The sequence below is a fragment of the Corvus hawaiiensis genome, chromosome 4 (genome assembly GCF_020740725.1).
Source record: "Corvus hawaiiensis isolate bCorHaw1 chromosome 4, bCorHaw1.pri.cur, whole genome shotgun sequence".
Taxonomy (NCBI): domain Eukaryota; kingdom Metazoa; phylum Chordata; class Aves; order Passeriformes; family Corvidae; genus Corvus; species Corvus hawaiiensis.
The window spans coordinates 32,001,439-32,018,096 of record NC_063216.1 but is presented as its reverse complement, the minus strand read 5'-3'; the positions used below and the strand labels follow the sequence as shown (position 1 = coordinate 32,018,096).

The window sequence follows — 16,658 nt, the reverse complement described above, 5'->3', positions numbered from 1 at the left end:
TGCTCCTTCCTCTTTGCCCAAATCTCAGTTCTTTTTTCCTTCTTTGGGATGTTCCACTGATACTCATGCCTAACGATTCTTAGCTTTTTCATGTATTTGTAGCTTTGCAGATTTTTAAGATATAGTTGTGTGGTGGCCAATTGACCTGTGGTACGAGAGAGAGAGAGTTCTTGATAAGACAATCTCTGGTGCCAAAGACTTAGTGGTTATGGTGAGGGAAAGAAGCCTTTCCCAGGATGCCTTGTTCGGTTGTGGTTATGTACCCCAATTCTGATTCCCCGGTTGGCTCCTGTGTTAGCCACAGCCCTGTACTTAAGCTCGAGCTGTCACGTGTTCAGGGTCATTTGCCTTTAGAACCCTTCACGAGTTGCAGCAATAAACTGCTTTCCGTGGAACTTTAAGCAAGGACCCTTCTCGGCTCCTTGCCGTCGGCTTAATATTACTGAAGCCATCCTGTGTCTGTGTGCTCATAAGCCACAGAGCCATAGGGGACTAAGTAATAAGAGGTGCCCCACGTCAGGCACCATTTAATACCGTCCCTGCCCGGCTCCGTGGGGTCCCGCGTGCCCCCACAGACGCACGGGTGGGCTCAGTATTACAGTCGGTAGCAAAGAGTCGAGAAGGGCATTTGTGCAGCAGGAGCATTTATTGCTGCTACACTGTCAAACGGTGCAGAGGCAAACACAAACATGATCCCAAAGCTCCCAGTTTTATCCGGGGGCGGGGAAAAGGCAGGACTAGGGAACAGGGACCAATGGGGAGCTCTGGGGGAGTGGCGAGGGGGGTAGAGGCCAACAGCCAACCGGGGAATCCAAACTTGGACAGATTAACACGACAGAACAATGCATCCTGGGAGAAGCCCCCTTGGCCACCCCAACACAAAGTGGCTCCTGTGGTACTAGGGACCCGTCTTACTGAGAACTCTCTGTCCCTTGTAATGTATGTTCACATAATTGTATGGTTTCTAGTACTTTTCCTGCCCTTTCTCACGTTTTAGAATAATAAGCGAAACCTTTCTAACACATTCTTGAAATTCTGTTTAGTCTTATTCTTAAAAAGAGAATTTCTGACAAGGACATCTTGTTTTCCACCAGAACTTAAGAGATGTAACAAGAAATAGGGCAAAGAAGCCCCTGGACCAACTCCAAGGGGCTGACCTAAGGGTGGGTTACTGGAGCAATTGATCTCCTGGATGTGCCTGCTAGATATACTAATTAATTAACCTTATAAAAATTATAGAAATCCTTTATCACGGGTGTGCATATAGCCATATCTGTGCACCTGAAAGCTTTCATTAAAGAATTGCTTTTTATCTTACCACTCTTAATATTGTTTGGAAAGTTGTCGTCTTTTGATTCCAGGCAACAATAGGAAGGAGCTCTTGAGTTGTGGTGACCATAAACTCTCTTAATAGTGGTGACCATAAACAAAGCTTCTAAAGAGTAAAAAAGTGAAGTATCATCATAGCTTTGGGTTGCAGTGTAAGAAAAGGCATAGCCTCAGCATGCTGTGATCTACATGCAAGAGTACTGTAGGTGAGCAAGATCTTCATCTTCCCTTCTTTCTGGGCTTTGCCTTTTTTGCCCTAGACATACTTCTGTAACGTTTTTGTGGCAAAATGAAGGCTCTTGAGATGGAAATCACTGTACAAAGTTGTTGCCATATAAATTCAGGGAGCTAGAGTGATTTATGGGGATGCAGGACTCCAAATTGCTGCATTGTGGAGGTTTGAGGGGAGTTGGATGACCTGGCAGCTACCGATTTGTTACTGGCTTTACTGATGAAAAGCAGTGGTCTAGGGTGGTCTGATGCAGTAACTTAGGTGTGGAAGTCATTTGAAAAGAGGTGGTGTCACTGGAGAGGAAAACAATACAGAAAAGTCCTTTTTAATCTAAAATCCATGGGAGAGTGATCTGCCTGACATATTATAGTCAGGAGGTTCCATCTCCTGCAACACAGATGAGTCTTTCAGTGGGATACAGGCATCACACAATTACTGTTGGTGTCTCCTGTGAAATCTTGCTGGATTGCTGTTTCTTTTTCCCAGTCCTCAGGCTTAAAAAATTGACAAGTCATGTGTCTGTTTGAGGTGCATGGAGAGAGAATGGGACTTGCTCAGCTCTCTCCTCTTCTTACCAGCACTTAAAATGTTACTCTAGAAAGCCTGTACTGCTGGAAGGTGGCCATTCTTTTCAAGCTTACAATGAATATCTTTTTTAGAGTTTCATGACTTTAGCATTTGGATGTTACAAGTCCCAGCATTAATCTTGGCCAGATCTCCAGAGGGTCTGAGACCTCTTCTGCCAGTGCTAACAGTCACAGGAGGCTGGTACACCGACCTTCACTGGAGAATTTAAAGTTGTGACCAAAACTTGTTCAGCTCTTTTAAAATAAGCATGCAGGCTAAGGTTTACAGTGTGAAGTCTGAAGCTTAAAATCCTGTTTTAAAAAAGAACCAACTGAGGGTGCTTTGTTGAGACACTCAGCAGAAAGCTACTGCTTGTGAGGTTTGCCTGGGACAGAATGGGCAGTGAGCTGGCCTTGCAGCTATCTCCATACCTCTTCAGATGGTTTCCTTCTGTTCCAAGGTCTACCCCTCTGTAGGATATTGCACGTATATAATTTAAATCAAAAATAAAAAAAGTGATATATATATCATTAAGTGGATGGTGGCTCCAACAGGAACCTCTGAGTAACATGGTAAGAATGCATGGGATTATAGCCTAAGAGGTTTGCTTCTTTCAGTTTACAAATTACTTAAAGCTTGTATATAGTTGCCTTCCTTCTCCCTCCTCCTTTGGTAAATAAATGCAAACTGTGCTTCTTGTTGCCTCACTGATGGTGCCTTCCTGAGTTGAAGCTGAGGGTGGCTCTTCACACTTTAACTCAGCTCTTTGCTGTGCTGGTCCAAGGAATTGAGGCAAAGACTAAGAGGTTGATAGGGAAACTTGTAGTAGAGCTGATCTTCCTGCCCTTAACCTTTCTTTCTTCTGTTGGTTGTCCTGCTACTTGAGATGACTTTTGAGGAAGACCTGGCTGTGTGCTCTTCCTTGCTGGAGAAATTTGGCTAAGACAATGTTTTGGGATCAAATAGTTTTGTTAGGAAGCTGAGCCTTGCATACATGCAGAAAAAAAAAAAGTCAGGAAAATGTTACTCCAAGGAAACTTCTCAATTTTGTCAAGTAAATAATTTTTAAAATATCAGTTGTATAAAATGCTTATTTCAAGTTGGCAGTTTTCTCTGTGTGAAAAACTACTGTCAGTTTTTTATTGAAAATGGTAACTTTTTGTCATGACACTCAAAATCAGCACCTTTCTGGACATGTTTGGCAAAAGATTTTTGTATCTAAAATGTGCATCGTTTCAGTTTGTAGTGAAAGCAGTTGTCAATCTCTAATATCATGTAGCAAAAAAATCACACTTTCAGTTTCAAAGCCTCACTCAGATCCAAGGAACAACAAACTGAGTCCCAAATGTATTTTTTGAACAAAAATCTCTTTGGAGAGAGAGAAAATTGTAGTGAGGGTTTTTGGATTCATTAAAACATAACAAGGGAGAGGAACAGAGAAAGAAATGGATAGGAAAAGTCTCATTCCCATCCTATTCAATGTTTCTTCTGGTTTTTTTCCTGATTTTGTCTCTTAACAAAACAACTCCTCCTGAACAAGAAATTGGGGAGCACTGTTGCTAGGGCAAATCCTGGGCTGAATTCCCAGCCATGAACCCTATTTCAGTGCAGCAGAAGTGGAAGCATAGTCCATGGGTATGACACCAATGTACTAATGAGAGCCCAGAACACCTACAGCACTGTGTCCAAATTCACGGCTTTTCCATGAGAAGTCTGGGCAGTCTTGTGAGCAGCTAGGAGGGGACTGAAGAGCAGCTTACCTTGAAGCAGGATTATTCCCCTCCCTGTGCATTAGACTTGGCTGGAAAAAGAGGGAGGAGAAGGTAAGGTTAGGATGTGAGCTGAAGGGAAGCTCAGAGCAGGTCTTGTTTTTCCTGTCCTTTCTAAGGCATCAGTTGCCTTAAGAGAATGAAAGATTTTTTTCTTCCTTCTTGTGCAGTTGCTGGTTAATGGCCACTGTCTGCATCATCATTTTCCAGGGATCTGTAAAAGTTTTACCACCTGCTTTCTCCCCCTTTAAAGCCAGCCCCCAAAGCAGACTTTCCACAGCTTTTCCATAAGTCATGTGAAAAAAAATGACATAGGAGGTGAAATTGGGATAGATTCCTTTATTATTATTAGAAATATTAGAATATTAGAAATATTGTCCCTAGCCCTCACTCCAGGGAAAAGTGGCAGTGGTATCAACATCTACTATCAAACCTTGTCTTATCACGAGGAGGTGCTACCCTGCATCTTTTTAAGGCTTCTTTCCTTGAAATGTGATGCAAATGTTAACAGAAATGAAACTGACTGAGACTCCCAGCCTTTGTAGCAGGATTGTTGAGTATTGATTGTTTAGATCCTTGAGCAGACAGGACGTGCTGGGGGTGCCCATTCTTATTCCCAGCCCCATGCATGCAACAGTTCTTGGGGCTGCCGGCACCTCCTCTGACTGACACCACAGTGCCTCCCGAGATATCAACAGCATCCCTGTGTAGACGTGATGCCACATTACTCAACAAGTCCCGTGTGCCTAGAGTGCCTCGGGCATGCTGCAGAGGCATAGGTCTGTCCTGGGGTGCAAAGGGGCGAGGTGTCCTGAAGCTGTCTGGCCAGGCTCTGCATATGCCGCCTGGAACGTGCCCCTGGCCTTCCACCCAGGAAATGCTGGACAGAAATATGGGGTCACTGCTTTCTGAACGCAACTGATGGCACTTAGATTAGCTCTTTAAGTCTTGCTATGGGTCCTGATACACGTGATTTGAATTTCTAATGCTGGAGAGAAGGAATGAAAAACCCCCAAAAGGTTTGTTGGGTTTTGGGTTGGTTTTAGTTTTTGAGGTTTTTTTTGGTTTGGTTTTTTTTTTGGAGTTGGTTGGTTGGTTGATTATTTTTTTTTTTTTTTTTAGAGGGCTGTTGTTTTGTTTGTTTGCTTTCAGATGTGCTAGGTTCTTTGTATTAAAGATAAATTCATGTTTTCCCCTTGACTGGCTAGCTTTGCACTCTTGTCAATACATCTTTCATGTCTAAGATTGTCTGTATAGAAGTTGGAAGATATGGTGAGTTCTGAACGCCAACAAAAAAAATCTTTAGGTCTCCATCTATATTCAAGTGCAATTAATTGTAAATGCTTCCAGGTATCTAATCTCATTCTTTGTTCCTGGTAACTGTTTTCACTTTCAGCCTTTAAAAGAGCCCTAAACAGAAAATCAGACTGATGTTCAAAACTGGAAAGTCTGCAAACAAACTTTAGGTTAAAATGGGGTTACTCAGACTTGGCTTTATGCAAAAATAATCAATTAAGAAGCTTATAACTCAGAAACTCCTGTTTGAAATGTGCACTGCTGGACAGGGGAGGGAAATAAAAGGATTATATAAAAAAAGTCTTTCAGCATGAAATGTCATTTGTTCTCCATTTGAAAACCCAGGTACATTAACTGGCTCTTCTGAAATCCTTTCTTCCTGAGGTCAAGGAGTTGATAGCGTTAAAAGAAAAATAAAAAGGAAGAAAAGCTGAATGGCAGTTTAAATTCTCAGAGCGGCTTCCCGCACTCGCTGAAGCCCTTGTGTTCCTCCACGCCGCTGCAGTAGCGGGGCAGCAGGTCCCTGTGCGGGCGGGCCGGCAGCAGGGCGCTGCGGGCCAGGTGGCCGGGCAGGTGGCCGGGCAGGCCGCTGGCGGGGCCCGGGCCGGGCGGCAGCGGCCGGGGCACAGCCTCAGCCCCGGGGCGCCATCTTCCCAAGGGCAGCTTCGGCTGCTGGTCAGGGCTGCTGGGAAAGGCAAGCGGGAGAGGCCATGGTAAGGGGGCTGCAGCCCACCCCGGCGATGCTGAGGCAGGGCCAAGGGGAGCCCTGGGCCTCTGGCTTCCCTCCCCCTTGAAAAAGAGCAGGTGCAAGGCTTCCACTGCTGATAGGTGCTAGGTGGGGAGCACGTAAGAGGGTGAAGCAGGGGTTTGACTGCCCAGGAGATGTGAGCTTTTTTACAGCTGGCTGCTCCTGCCTCCGGGTAGTCTGGGAGCAGCTCTTGCCCTTGTGTGAGGAGCTTGGGGGGGCAGCGGCAGGGAGAGGTGCTGAGCGGTACCTTTGGAAAGCCAGGTTATTGCAGCCTGCAAATGCCCCTGGGAACACAGAGCTGGAGAGGGCCGAGAGGTGGTAATCGCGCCGGTGGTAGTGTTTGAGTCTCCCGAAAGCATTCCTGCCCCCCTCGGGGGCGGAGGGGTCACGCTTCCGTCCTCTGCCTTTCCTTCGGTGCTGCTGCCTGCAGGGTGGTGAGAGAAAGATGCCCATGCAGATGCTTTCCTTGTGCTCTGTGGTCTGGCTTTTATTTACTCACACCCCTGGAAGGATCTGGCATGTTTGTGTCCTAAGGCAGCTTAGGATGTCACCCAGTGATTTTTACTCCCTTCCTCTGCTCCCAGAGGAAAGGCCTGATGTCGTTTCAGCCCTGCACAAAAGGGTTGCATCACCTAGGGAAGAGCAGGCCCGTGGGGAGAGGTATGACTGGTGCCTGCTGAAAGACTGAGATGCTCTCTCTTGCTGGAAGGGTTTGGGTTTTTTTTCCTCCTTGTCCTTGTGCACTTCTGATAATGAGTTAGGCTCTTGATTAAAGGTGCATTCCTAGGCTGCACGGTCCCTAAGTGTTACTTAATCCCTTGCCCAGGATACAAAAGAGGTCCTGCTGGACTGTAGTGTAGGCCAAGAAAACTGGGCAGTGCTGCTGCAGAGATGATGCTCTGTGAGTGAGGTCTTGGCACCTCTGCTTGTCCAGTCCTGCTCCCTACCATGACTTTTCTCCCAGTTCTTTCCAGAGGAGAAAGCTCCTTCTTTCCCTCCCCCACCCTGGGCTGTGTGCAGGCAGTTGCACTGAACTTAGCCTCCAAAAAGGGATATTCCTATCAACCATCTTCCATGTATTGTCAGTTCCCTTCTTCCTCTGATAATGGGGGGCTTTGTGTAAATCACCAAGCTAACAGAATTGTAGAATAATTTGGGCTGGAAGTGACCTTTAAAGGTTGTGTGTCCCCACTGCAATGAGCAGGAACACCTTCAACTAGATCAGGTTGCTCAGAGTTCCATCCAATCTGACCTTGAATTCAGGGATGGGACATCTGCAGCTTCTCTGGGCAACCTGTTCCAGTGTTTTACCACCCTCATTATACAAACCATCTTCCTTATATTCAATCTTAGTCAACTCTCCCTCACTTTAAAATAATTGCCCTTTGTCCTATCATAATGGGCCCTGTTAAAAAGCTTGTACCCATCTTTCTTGTAGGGTCCCATCAAGTACTGGAAGGCTGCTGTAAGATCTTCCTGGAGCCGCCTTCTCTGCAGCTGGAATGCCAGCTTGCAGCCTTTCTCATAGGAGAAGTGCTCCAACCCTCTGATCATCTTGGTGGCCTCCTCTGAGCCTTACTCAAACAGGTCTGCATCCTTCTTACTTTGGGGACCGCAGAGCTGGATGCAGCACTGCAGATGGGGTCTCAGCAGAGCAGAAGGGCAGAATCCCCTCCCTCACCCTGCTGTCCAGCTGCTTTGGATGCAGCCCAGGATACAACTGGCTTTCTGGGCTGGGAGTGCACATTGCTGGGTCATGTCCAGCCCCTCACCCACCAGAACCTCCAAGTCCTTCTCAGCCGGGCTGCTCTTGATCCCTCCATCCCCCGGCCTGTGTTATCTGGGGTAGCCCGGACCCTGGTGCAGCACCTTGCACTTGGTCTTGTTAAACTTCACGAGGTTTCCATGGTCTCACTTCTTGAGCTTGTCCAGGTCCTTCTGGATGGCATCCCATTCCTCAGGCATATAACAGGAGCACCCCCTCTGCAATCAGCAGCAGCATCCCCACTGCCAAAAACCCCTTCCAAAGTTAAACATACCTTGGCTTTGGAGCAGTGGTTTAACTTCTCTTATGCTTGGTAGTTTCAGATGTGTGAGCAGGAGGGTTGTGAAAGAGCACGGGTGGGTCCCAAGTGTCCCGAGTGGTCGCAACCCGCCTGTCTCAGCAGATGGCAGCAGCGACACTCCTTCAGCTCCCGCAGCTGCTCCTCACTCCTGCGAAACCCACCCCACCGCTCCCACACCACCTCCATACTCACCCCGCGCGGCTCTTCCTCGCCCTGTCCCGCCAGCAGCACACGGCGAAGGAGACGGACAGTGCCAGGATGACGGCTCCGCTCAGCAGCGAGGCGGCCACCGCCACGCGGGACCCGGTGTCCGAGGGCTGCGGGGCGGCTGCGGGCAGGGGGCGGGGGCGGTCAGCAGGGCCGGGGAAGGGGACCTCCCCTTACCCCCGGCCGCCGTCCCCCTTGCAGGTAACCCCAAAGTGATGTTACAGAGAGTATTTATTAATAACCCTTAAAAAAGCTAATGGTGAACGTGGGTGATGCCATGCCGGCTCAATACACCAGAAAGTTAATGGAAAAAAACCCCATATTAACACGTCATATTTTCTTCAGATAATTCATATAAAATAATAAGACGGGGCTGAAAATATCAAGCATTTGATGTGGCTTGCATAAAGCGTAAGGGTAGTAGAAATTAAGCCCGAAAAAATGAAAAAAGGTTAAACAGGAAAAATAGAAAAAAATTAAAATGTAATAAAGTTAAAAAGGGAGAAAAGTTTAAAAGGAAACAGGGAAAAAAGTTTAAAAGCATAAAAAATTAGAAAGGAAAAAAGTTGGAAAATATAAAAAAGGCATTTAAAAGGGACAAAGAAAACAGCTGAAAAGAGAAAAAAATTAAAAAGTACTAAGGAGGGCCACTTGCAGCTGGCACATGCTCAGCATGTCCCGGGTTATTGTGAAGTTCAGTGTTCCTCCTGTTGTGAGAGCTTCTGGCAGTGCCCTGGACTCCCTGTGCCTGGCACCAGGAGTCGGGTCTCAGCCGGTACCAGGTTTTGACCCAGCCTGATGCCTTGAGCAGCAGTTACTGGCAGTGAGGGAAGGTCTGGTTATCTGCTGAGCTGATCCCAGGTGAATTCACCCTCTGGCACCCCCTGCCTCCTGCAGCTCCTGAAATGCTGTTGCAGTGACCCTGCTGGAGCAGGCATTTCACCGGTGCTGACCACAACTGACTGGGTCAAGCTGGACCTTCGCTGTCCCTGTTCGGGGTGGCGGGGTCGCCTCACGTCCTTCTGCCCTCGCTGGCTTGGTCAGAGTGAGGCAGCCCCCGTGTGAGGGCCGGTGGCTGCACGTCCCCACCCGAGTTAGCGAGTGTATGGCGCTGCCCCCGCGCCCCGCTGAGCCCCTGGGGCTGGGCACAGGGGCCGGCTCCCGCCCGAGGGCTCCTTACCCTGGCACTGGGGTGGGGGGTGGCTCCAGGACGAAGTACTCTCCTGGCGGAGGCAGGCGAGCCTCTCGCTGCCCACCAGCTGGTATCCCTCCTGGCACCAGTACACGAGCACCGAGCCCAAGGAGACGCCTGAGCCTCCTTCCACGTAGTAGTATCCATAGCGTGGCGGGGGGAGAGCTGTGCATGGCACTGGGGGAGAAGGGGACACGTTAAGCGTAGGTGGTGAAAAAGACCCCCCCCAGTGATGCTTTCGAAAACGCTGCCAGGCCCTGTGTCACTCCTGCGGGACCTGCAAGTCTCTGGGATTTTTTAATTGGTTGGTTTTTGTGTGTGGGTTTTTTTGCATTGTCCATAGGAAATACATTAGAAACTCTAGCAGCTTTATTTGAAAAATAAGTTTTTCAGTTGCAGACTCTCCAGTGTGAGCAGCTACTGAACAGCAGAAGTGAGACTGGAAAGGTAGAGGTTGGGGAGAGTATGCAGAGAGCAATTTTTAGGAAAGAAAAGAAGAGAATGTTTTTTCATAAGACAATATTCTGGGAGAATATTGTTGGTTGGAACTCAAATCAAAGAAATATTACTCTCTTCTAGAGAGAGCTGCTTTTTTCATCCCAGCCTTTAATTTTTTAACTAGTTTGTAACCCACAGCTATTCAGACCTACTTAGTTATTTTGCTTAGACCATCTCTTCTGCATTGCACTAATACCTAGGGAGAGCCAAAAGTGAGGTGGGCTTCAAAAAGAATGCCAGTCTGACTGGGTGCTTGCCAAAACCCCCCCTGGGTATTCTACCGTAAGGCCAAGAAAATTTGGTTACAGGTATCGTGGCTATCAATATCCTAAATGAAAGGAAAATGCTCTGATCAACTCTAATTTAATCAAGCTTAAAACCTGCAGGCAGAAATGTGCTTTATCTAGCTTAGGGGGAGCTTCTGTGGGGAATTCCAAGTGGAATAGTAAAGCTAATGTGAGAAAGAGGTTTCCCTCTGCTTTTACTGAGGTGGTGAAGGCTTCTACTCCAGTGGGGCTGATAAGAGACACGTCAGGTTGAGTAAGATCAGACTATGTCTAATTTCAGCAGTGCTGTTAACGGGTGGTGCAGAGGTCTATGAGTTGATTCAGCGGTGCCAGGGAGGCTGCTGAATGCCTGGACTGGATCTCTTCTATGGTTACATTGTCCAGCACTGGTTGCCAGGACCTTCCCGGACAACCACCGTGATTTGGAGTATGACACGGGCTCTCTGAGCTGCTGCCAGCCCTGGGTGGGTGGTCACCCCACAGCAGCCCTGAGGCTGTGTACCACTCGCTGGGGAATGGTGTGTGCTTTGCCCTGGAAAGTGGATTAAAGAAAAATAATCACCCTCAGCATTTGGAGATTATTTATGCTTAAAAAAAAAAAAATCTCCATTTCTTCCCAAGGGTCCCAGCTCAGCCTCTAGGGATAGCGATGTGTTCAGTGCACCCATACCCTGAGCAGACAGCTGGTCCATCATCATATGCATAGATGTTAACACGAAGGAGGACTTTACTTTCAAAGGAAAACATCAACTGTTGAGTTTCCTCCCTGTGCCTTCTGACGGCTTCTGATGTGACACATCTCTCCCATATCACAGAAGCTTCTGTGGCCCCTACGCATGCCTTGGGAGTGCCGCTGTGCCCTTCATCACCACGTCCCTGCGCCCTTCCCGCTGTGTGCCTGCACCGTGGGGCCCCAGGCAGCCCGCAGAGGGAGAGGCGGGAGATCGCTCATTTAAGTACCTGAGATGTTGCTGTGCACATCGGTCCCGTTGGCAACGTCTCTGGGCAGCCCCTTTCTGATGTGTCCTGCACCGAGTGAGGCGGTCCCGGGCCCAGCAGCATCACTCCAGGCAAAGCTCAGGCAGCTCCAGGGCAGCAGGCAAAGGATGATGCATTTCCCGAACCTTTGTCCCGTCATGGTTTGGGGAAACACAACACCATTGGGCGCCTGGCCGCCCCGAGTGCCTGCGGTTTCCCTTTGCGTCTGAGCAGGAGTCAGCTGGGCTCTTAGTGCATTAAGCCCTGAGCAGCAAAGCTAGCAGCCGCTCTTCCCTCCGCGTCGGCACACGCCCTGTGTCCCTGCTCCTAGCACTGCCAGCCGTGCTCTGGCCACTCGGCTCCAGAGCCCCGCGGAGAAAGAAAACGGGTGTGGGAAAGGGAGTGAGAAACAGCAAACCCATAGGATCCATTCTTTACAGCCCCCTCTTGCAGGGACTGGCTGTTAACCTCGTTCCAGGTGCTGGAGCTGCACATCAGGAACCCTCTTCCTTCTCTTCCTCCTCTACCTGCCAAAATCCATGCTCGAGCTCACTGCTGAGACTCTTGAGCTGCAGACCCTCCTGTGCTCGTCTCTTCCTTCATGCCAGAACGTAGGGCTAGTTTTCTGTGGAGTGGGATATGAGCCATGGGAATCAAAAGGGTATCATAGCAGCAATTCTGCCAGCTTTGCCACTATGGGAACTGCAGAGAGATCTGCTTTTCCTTTTCCTTTTCTCTGCTTGGCATCTCTCTGCTGTCATTTCAGACTCTGATTATTTTATGATGTTTTAAAGCTGGAGGGGCTGTAGTAGCAACCAGCTCTTGCCTCCTGGAATGTAGGTTGCTCCTACCTGCCCCTACTTGCCTGGTCACTTGTGTACACCCATGAAGAGAAAAGACGCTGCACGTTGCCAGAGAGCTTGAGAGCAAGATGTTTTGGAGCAGGCAATGCCTTTGTGCCAAGGCTCTCCCCAGAAGCCAGTACATCAGCTGTGTGACCAGCAGGACTTTGGGGTGACTTTTGGAGCATCCCCTGCTGTGGCATCCCCTTCCTTGCATCCCCTGGAGCTCCCCTGCGGGTGTCCTTTGCCCCTCCTGTACTGCATCCTTGCCTGTCCTGGGCCAACCTAGAACTTCCTGCAGGAATGAGGATTAGAGGCTGTTATTCACTAGTAGCATTGGCACAAATACAGCTGTGCAGGGAGATAGGTCAGTTTTTGTTCATTTCTCTTTTTATATCTGTGGCCTTTAGCTGTAGCCCGTGTACTTGGCTGCCTGTGGCTGCCCCGGTGGGTTCTGAGGGGGGGAAATGTTACTTTGGATGTGTGAGCAGCTTCTATTTCTAAAGCCCAAGAGTGGTCTTAGTGTGCTTTACATCTTAGTGTGCTTTACTGTAGTGCATAAAGGAGAAATAAAAATGTCAGACAGGATCAAGCTCTTGTCACATCCCATCCCAACACAGGCATGCAGATGAGGGTGTCTGCAGAGTGGAAGGGAGTTGTGGGGCCAGGCAGTGGCCGGACCTTGCTTGCCTTCCTCCCCAGCACTGGGACCTGCCCTTGCTCCCACTTGAGGTAGTTCAGCAGTACTCTGGCCTCCTTGCGCTTGCAGAGAGGTTTCTTGTCACCTCCATGGGACTTGGCACGTGGGAATGCCTTAATCCTGGCCTGTTTGTCCATCCATCTCTCAGACAGTCCTTTGTTTGGTTTTGGTTGGGCTGGTACTTCTGCACTTCTCTCCAAGGGATTTACTTGATTTCAAAATAAACCTGTTTCAACCTCCCATGACTCATAATGATCTGGCTCAGAAACTACTTTAATTTCTTCACTTTCTGGTTAATCCTTCTTAAACAGTGACCTTTCCTTGGCTCCCCCTGGAGAGCAGACCAAGGAGGTATGTTCCTCCTTGGCTCAGTGAATACTAGTGGTTTCTTGGGGGGGTTTGGTTTTTTATTTTTTTCTTTTTTTCCATCTGACTGCAGGGATTTTGCAATGTGCAAATGTGGGTTTTGCTTCTGCAATGAAGGTAACAGCTTTGAGGCAGACTGGGCTGTGTGACAGTGTTACACTGACGGTGGAGGAGCCTGCCTTGGGGCATGCCCTGGGTGCAAACCCTGTCATCTCCTGGCAGCCAGGAGCTGGAGCGCAGGCAGCCCCCTGGGCTCTGGGAACACACCTGTCCAGTTGGACAGGACCGACCCTGAAGTGGTCTCTCTGTTGAGCCTGAGCCTGGAATCTGTGTACCTTCTCCTGCTGGGGCTTAGGAGCTGGTCCCTCTGCTGCCGATGGCTGGAGGACAGTGGGAAGAGCCTAAGGCAGAGTCCCTCCCTGCTGCTGGGTGTGTCCCTGCTAAATAGCTGGGGACTGAGCACATGCCAAAAGCATGGCCTTCAGCAGGGGCCGGCAGCAGTAAACTTTGTCACATGTGTGCCAGGGAATGAACAGGCTCAGCAAAACCCCCGTGACACGATAACCACGCTTGTGCTCAAAATGCTGAGTAGATGACATGGATTAACCCTTTGCTAATGCTCTTAAGAGCTAGTCCTGGGACTGAGGGAGATAAAGGGGCTTATTATTACGAAATCAGTATCCTGCTGGAGTGGGATTTCAGTGCTGTTCCCAGTTCCTGCTTTCCAGAGGCAGACATCTGCATCAAGCAGGAGAGCTGGGCACTAGAGCAGGGCACCAGGCTGATCCTGCAGGGAGTGACCCTGAGCTCAGGAGAGGAGCCTGTCCATGCCTCAGGTCAGCAAGCCCTTTCCTTGTGAGGAAGGCTAAGAGGAAGGAGGAGCTAGTGGGGAAGCTGTCATGGCCATGAGGCTGCAGCTGTCCTAGCTCCACGGTCTTGGCTGGGGTTGTCCACCTTTCCGGTATATTCCCTGTGGGTGATCTCCTTCAAGGGCAGCTTCTCCATCACAGCAGCCTGTAAGGCAAAGCTCAGCTGATGGTTTTCAGAGCTAATTCAAGTATCTCTTGTGTTTGCACTCATATCTCCCTGCTGTCTGATAGGGCCGCACTGAGGGGTAGAGCTTTCCTGAGGCACAGTGGCATTTCCCCCTACCTTCTCTTGTGCCCCTTTGAACCTTTTAAATCTCCCCTCTGCAGAAGTGCCCCTCTCACACACTCCCACTACTGAACTCTGAACTACAGAGAAGTTGTGGATGCCCAGAGAAATTGTGAATGCTCCATCCCAGGAAGTGTTCAAGGGGTTTGAAGCAACCTGGTCTAGTGAAAGGTGCCCCTGTCCATGGCAGGGGGCTTGGAACTAGGTGACCCTTAAGGTCCCTTCCAGCTGAAACTACTCTAAGATTCAATGAACACACAGGTACTAATTTCAAGTCAGTGACCATGGGTATCCTCTTTCCTTGCAGAAGGTTTTGCAGACAGAAGGACATAGAGGTGTTTTGTAACTAAATTAGTAATTGCAAGTCACTTCCTTAGCTCTCTTGCTAGTCCATCCTTTGTGCAAACCAGCCAGGGCTAGAGCTGTGGAAGAACAAACTGTTCTCCAGAAAGATGACTGCAGTCTTTGGTGTTTTGTTGGAGTTTTTTTTCACAAAGTCTCTAAGACATGCCTCTTCTATACTGCACTGCTTTTATTTCATAGCCCTGAGTTCTCTTTAGACACACCTTTATTCAACTCCAGTAGCTGGAATTCAGTGCCACAGGTCTGTGAGAGCACTGTGGATGAACCTGCTCTCTCAGCAAGGGCCTTGGCACAACTCAGTAAATCTGCACCTCCCCGGGTTACATGTGCACAGCCCCGCATGGAGGGAAGCCTCTCCTTCAGCTTTAGACATCTTCATCTGTGCCAGTCACTCCTGGTTGGTTCATAATTTGGGAAAGAATATGGTGCTAATAACATCAAGGTTGTGGGTTCAATCCCCATATGGGCCATTTACTTAAAAGTTAGACTTGATGCTGCTTGTGGGTCCCTTCTAATTCAGAATATTCTGTGAAGCTGTGAATCCATCCCACTTGGGACTCCAATTTCAAGGTGCACTGGAAGTTTTAGGGGTACCCACTGAAGGCAAAGGGAGCTCCTGTATCAGTGCCTGCACTGCAGTTGCTTAAAGTCAGAGGGAGGATTTTCAGGCACCAAACCTGCCTGTAGCCACTGGTAGTGGATAAATCTGCCAGCATGCTCAGATTTATCACCACACAGATCTTTTAAAAGGATGGTGTGAGGCAGGTACTTGCCACATCTATATCAACCAGTAGGGCCTTGGAAGTTGCCACGCTGGTGTCACCCCAACTGCAGTTAGGCAATCTAAGGAGTGAGGGAGACTTCTTGACTGTGGAGGCACAACCAGGGACAGTTTAGGTTTGCATCTCAGGGTGACATTACAGGTTGATTCATTATGGAACATGCCCTGGAGGAAGACTTAGAGGGAGGAATGTAGCATAAGAGAGAAAAATGGCCCTGTCAGGAGAGTTGGGATACATATGGTCCAGGCACTCCTTGTGGAGACAGGAGACTTGGGATCAAGCCTGAGTATTTGCACTTTGTCTCCCATGTTCCTAAGCTTGTCCTTGATTAGCTGCTTTTAACAGATAAGTCTCCATGTGTTTATGCCCCTGAGAGGCATAAACTGAGCCAGCTTTTACTGTCACGAGCAGCTGGCCAGATCATTTGACTGATAGCAAGAGATATGCCAGGCACACAAGTCTAAAGGCACTCTGTATTATATTTTTTTGTTATCTTTCCTAAAACATTATGAATAACTTGAAAAGGGTATACCTGCCCATTTATACTTAAAAGTCATTTGTACAATGAGTAGGCTGTTGTCAATAATCATTAGTTCACAACATTGCTGTTCAAACATGCGTTTTTGGTAATTGAATAACTCCTTGTTCTGAAAAACCTCACAATTTAGTAATTTATTGCTAATCCTGTTATATATACTTAAATATGCACCTAAATGTGCATATATACGTTATGTATACAAACATTTGCCTGTACACAGAGACTTCCTACTTTTCTTGCTTATTTCGGAAGGCAGGATATTCCAGGCTGGGGCATTTCACATGGACCACATAAATTTCTACTTTGACATGTACATTGTACTATTTCATAACCTTCATCTAGATTCCAGATTATTAACCTGTTGGCCAGAGGCTGGTATTGTTAAACTTTTCATTCCTAACAGGCCTACTCTAATGTTCAGGCTTTTGGCTATGTAGGACTTACTTCTTGTGTTTTTCATTAAAATCTACAAACTCAGTACTCTAAGAAGTGCATTTTTTGCACTGCAGGATTTCCCGGGAGGGCAAACAGGTTTTCTGCTGAGCTTTTCTTGAGAAAAAGGATTGTTGTTGTTGTTATTATTTTGTTCTTCTCATCCTGTTCACTTAATTCTATTTGTGTGGGCAGTTTCACATGCTAGTCTAGATGACACAGGTGTTGTTATGCACCCATGCCTTTGGGATGTTACACCAGTTTATACAACTTGTTTAAGAAGCCCTGGTTACTGAGTACCTGGTTCTCAT

The 16,658-nt window shown here is 48.2% G+C and overlaps 1 protein-coding gene across 3 annotated transcripts; it reads right to left on the bottom strand.

The window, feature by feature from the left end:
• Positions 1-3,751: 3,751 nt before the first annotated feature.
• Positions 3,752-11,912, bottom strand: LOC125325434 (sushi domain-containing protein 3-like). Of its 3 annotated transcripts, none has more exons than XM_048302467.1 (5): positions 11,152-11,911; positions 9,395-9,583; positions 8,200-8,335; positions 6,189-6,365; positions 3,752-3,929 (listed from the first exon to the last, which is right to left on the bottom strand). In XM_048302467.1, the coding sequence occupies exons 1-5, from the start codon at positions 11,327-11,329 to the stop codon at positions 3,920-3,922; spliced, it is 690 nt and encodes a 229-aa protein (XP_048158424.1). In that variant the 5' UTR covers positions 11,330-11,911; the 3' UTR covers positions 3,752-3,919. The 3 variants fall into 3 exon arrangements, with proteins under 3 accessions (XP_048158424.1, XP_048158421.1, XP_048158422.1); XM_048302464.1 differs by lacking the exon at positions 3,752-3,929 and adding an exon at positions 4,976-5,878 and having other exon boundaries at positions 11,152-11,912; XM_048302465.1 differs by lacking the exon at positions 3,752-3,929 and adding an exon at positions 4,976-5,875 and having other exon boundaries at positions 11,152-11,912.
• Positions 11,913-16,658: the final 4,746 nt, after the last annotated feature.

What these genes read in the sequence shown, in the direction of transcription:
- LOC125325434 (XM_048302464.1), bottom strand. Translation starts at nt 11,329, where the DNA reads ATGACGGGACAAAGGTTCGGGAAATGCATCATCCTTTGCCTGCTGCCC. An exon ending in TGTGCACAGCAACATCTCAG is followed by an intron (nt 9,584 to 11,151) that starts GTACTTAAATGA and finishes CTTCTCCCCCAG; the next exon opens with TGCCATGCACAGCTCTCCCC. An exon ending in GCGAGGAAGAGCCGCGCGGG is followed by an intron (nt 6,366 to 8,199) that starts GTGAGTATGGAG and finishes ACCACCCTGCAG; the next exon opens with GCAGCAGCACCGAAGGAAAG.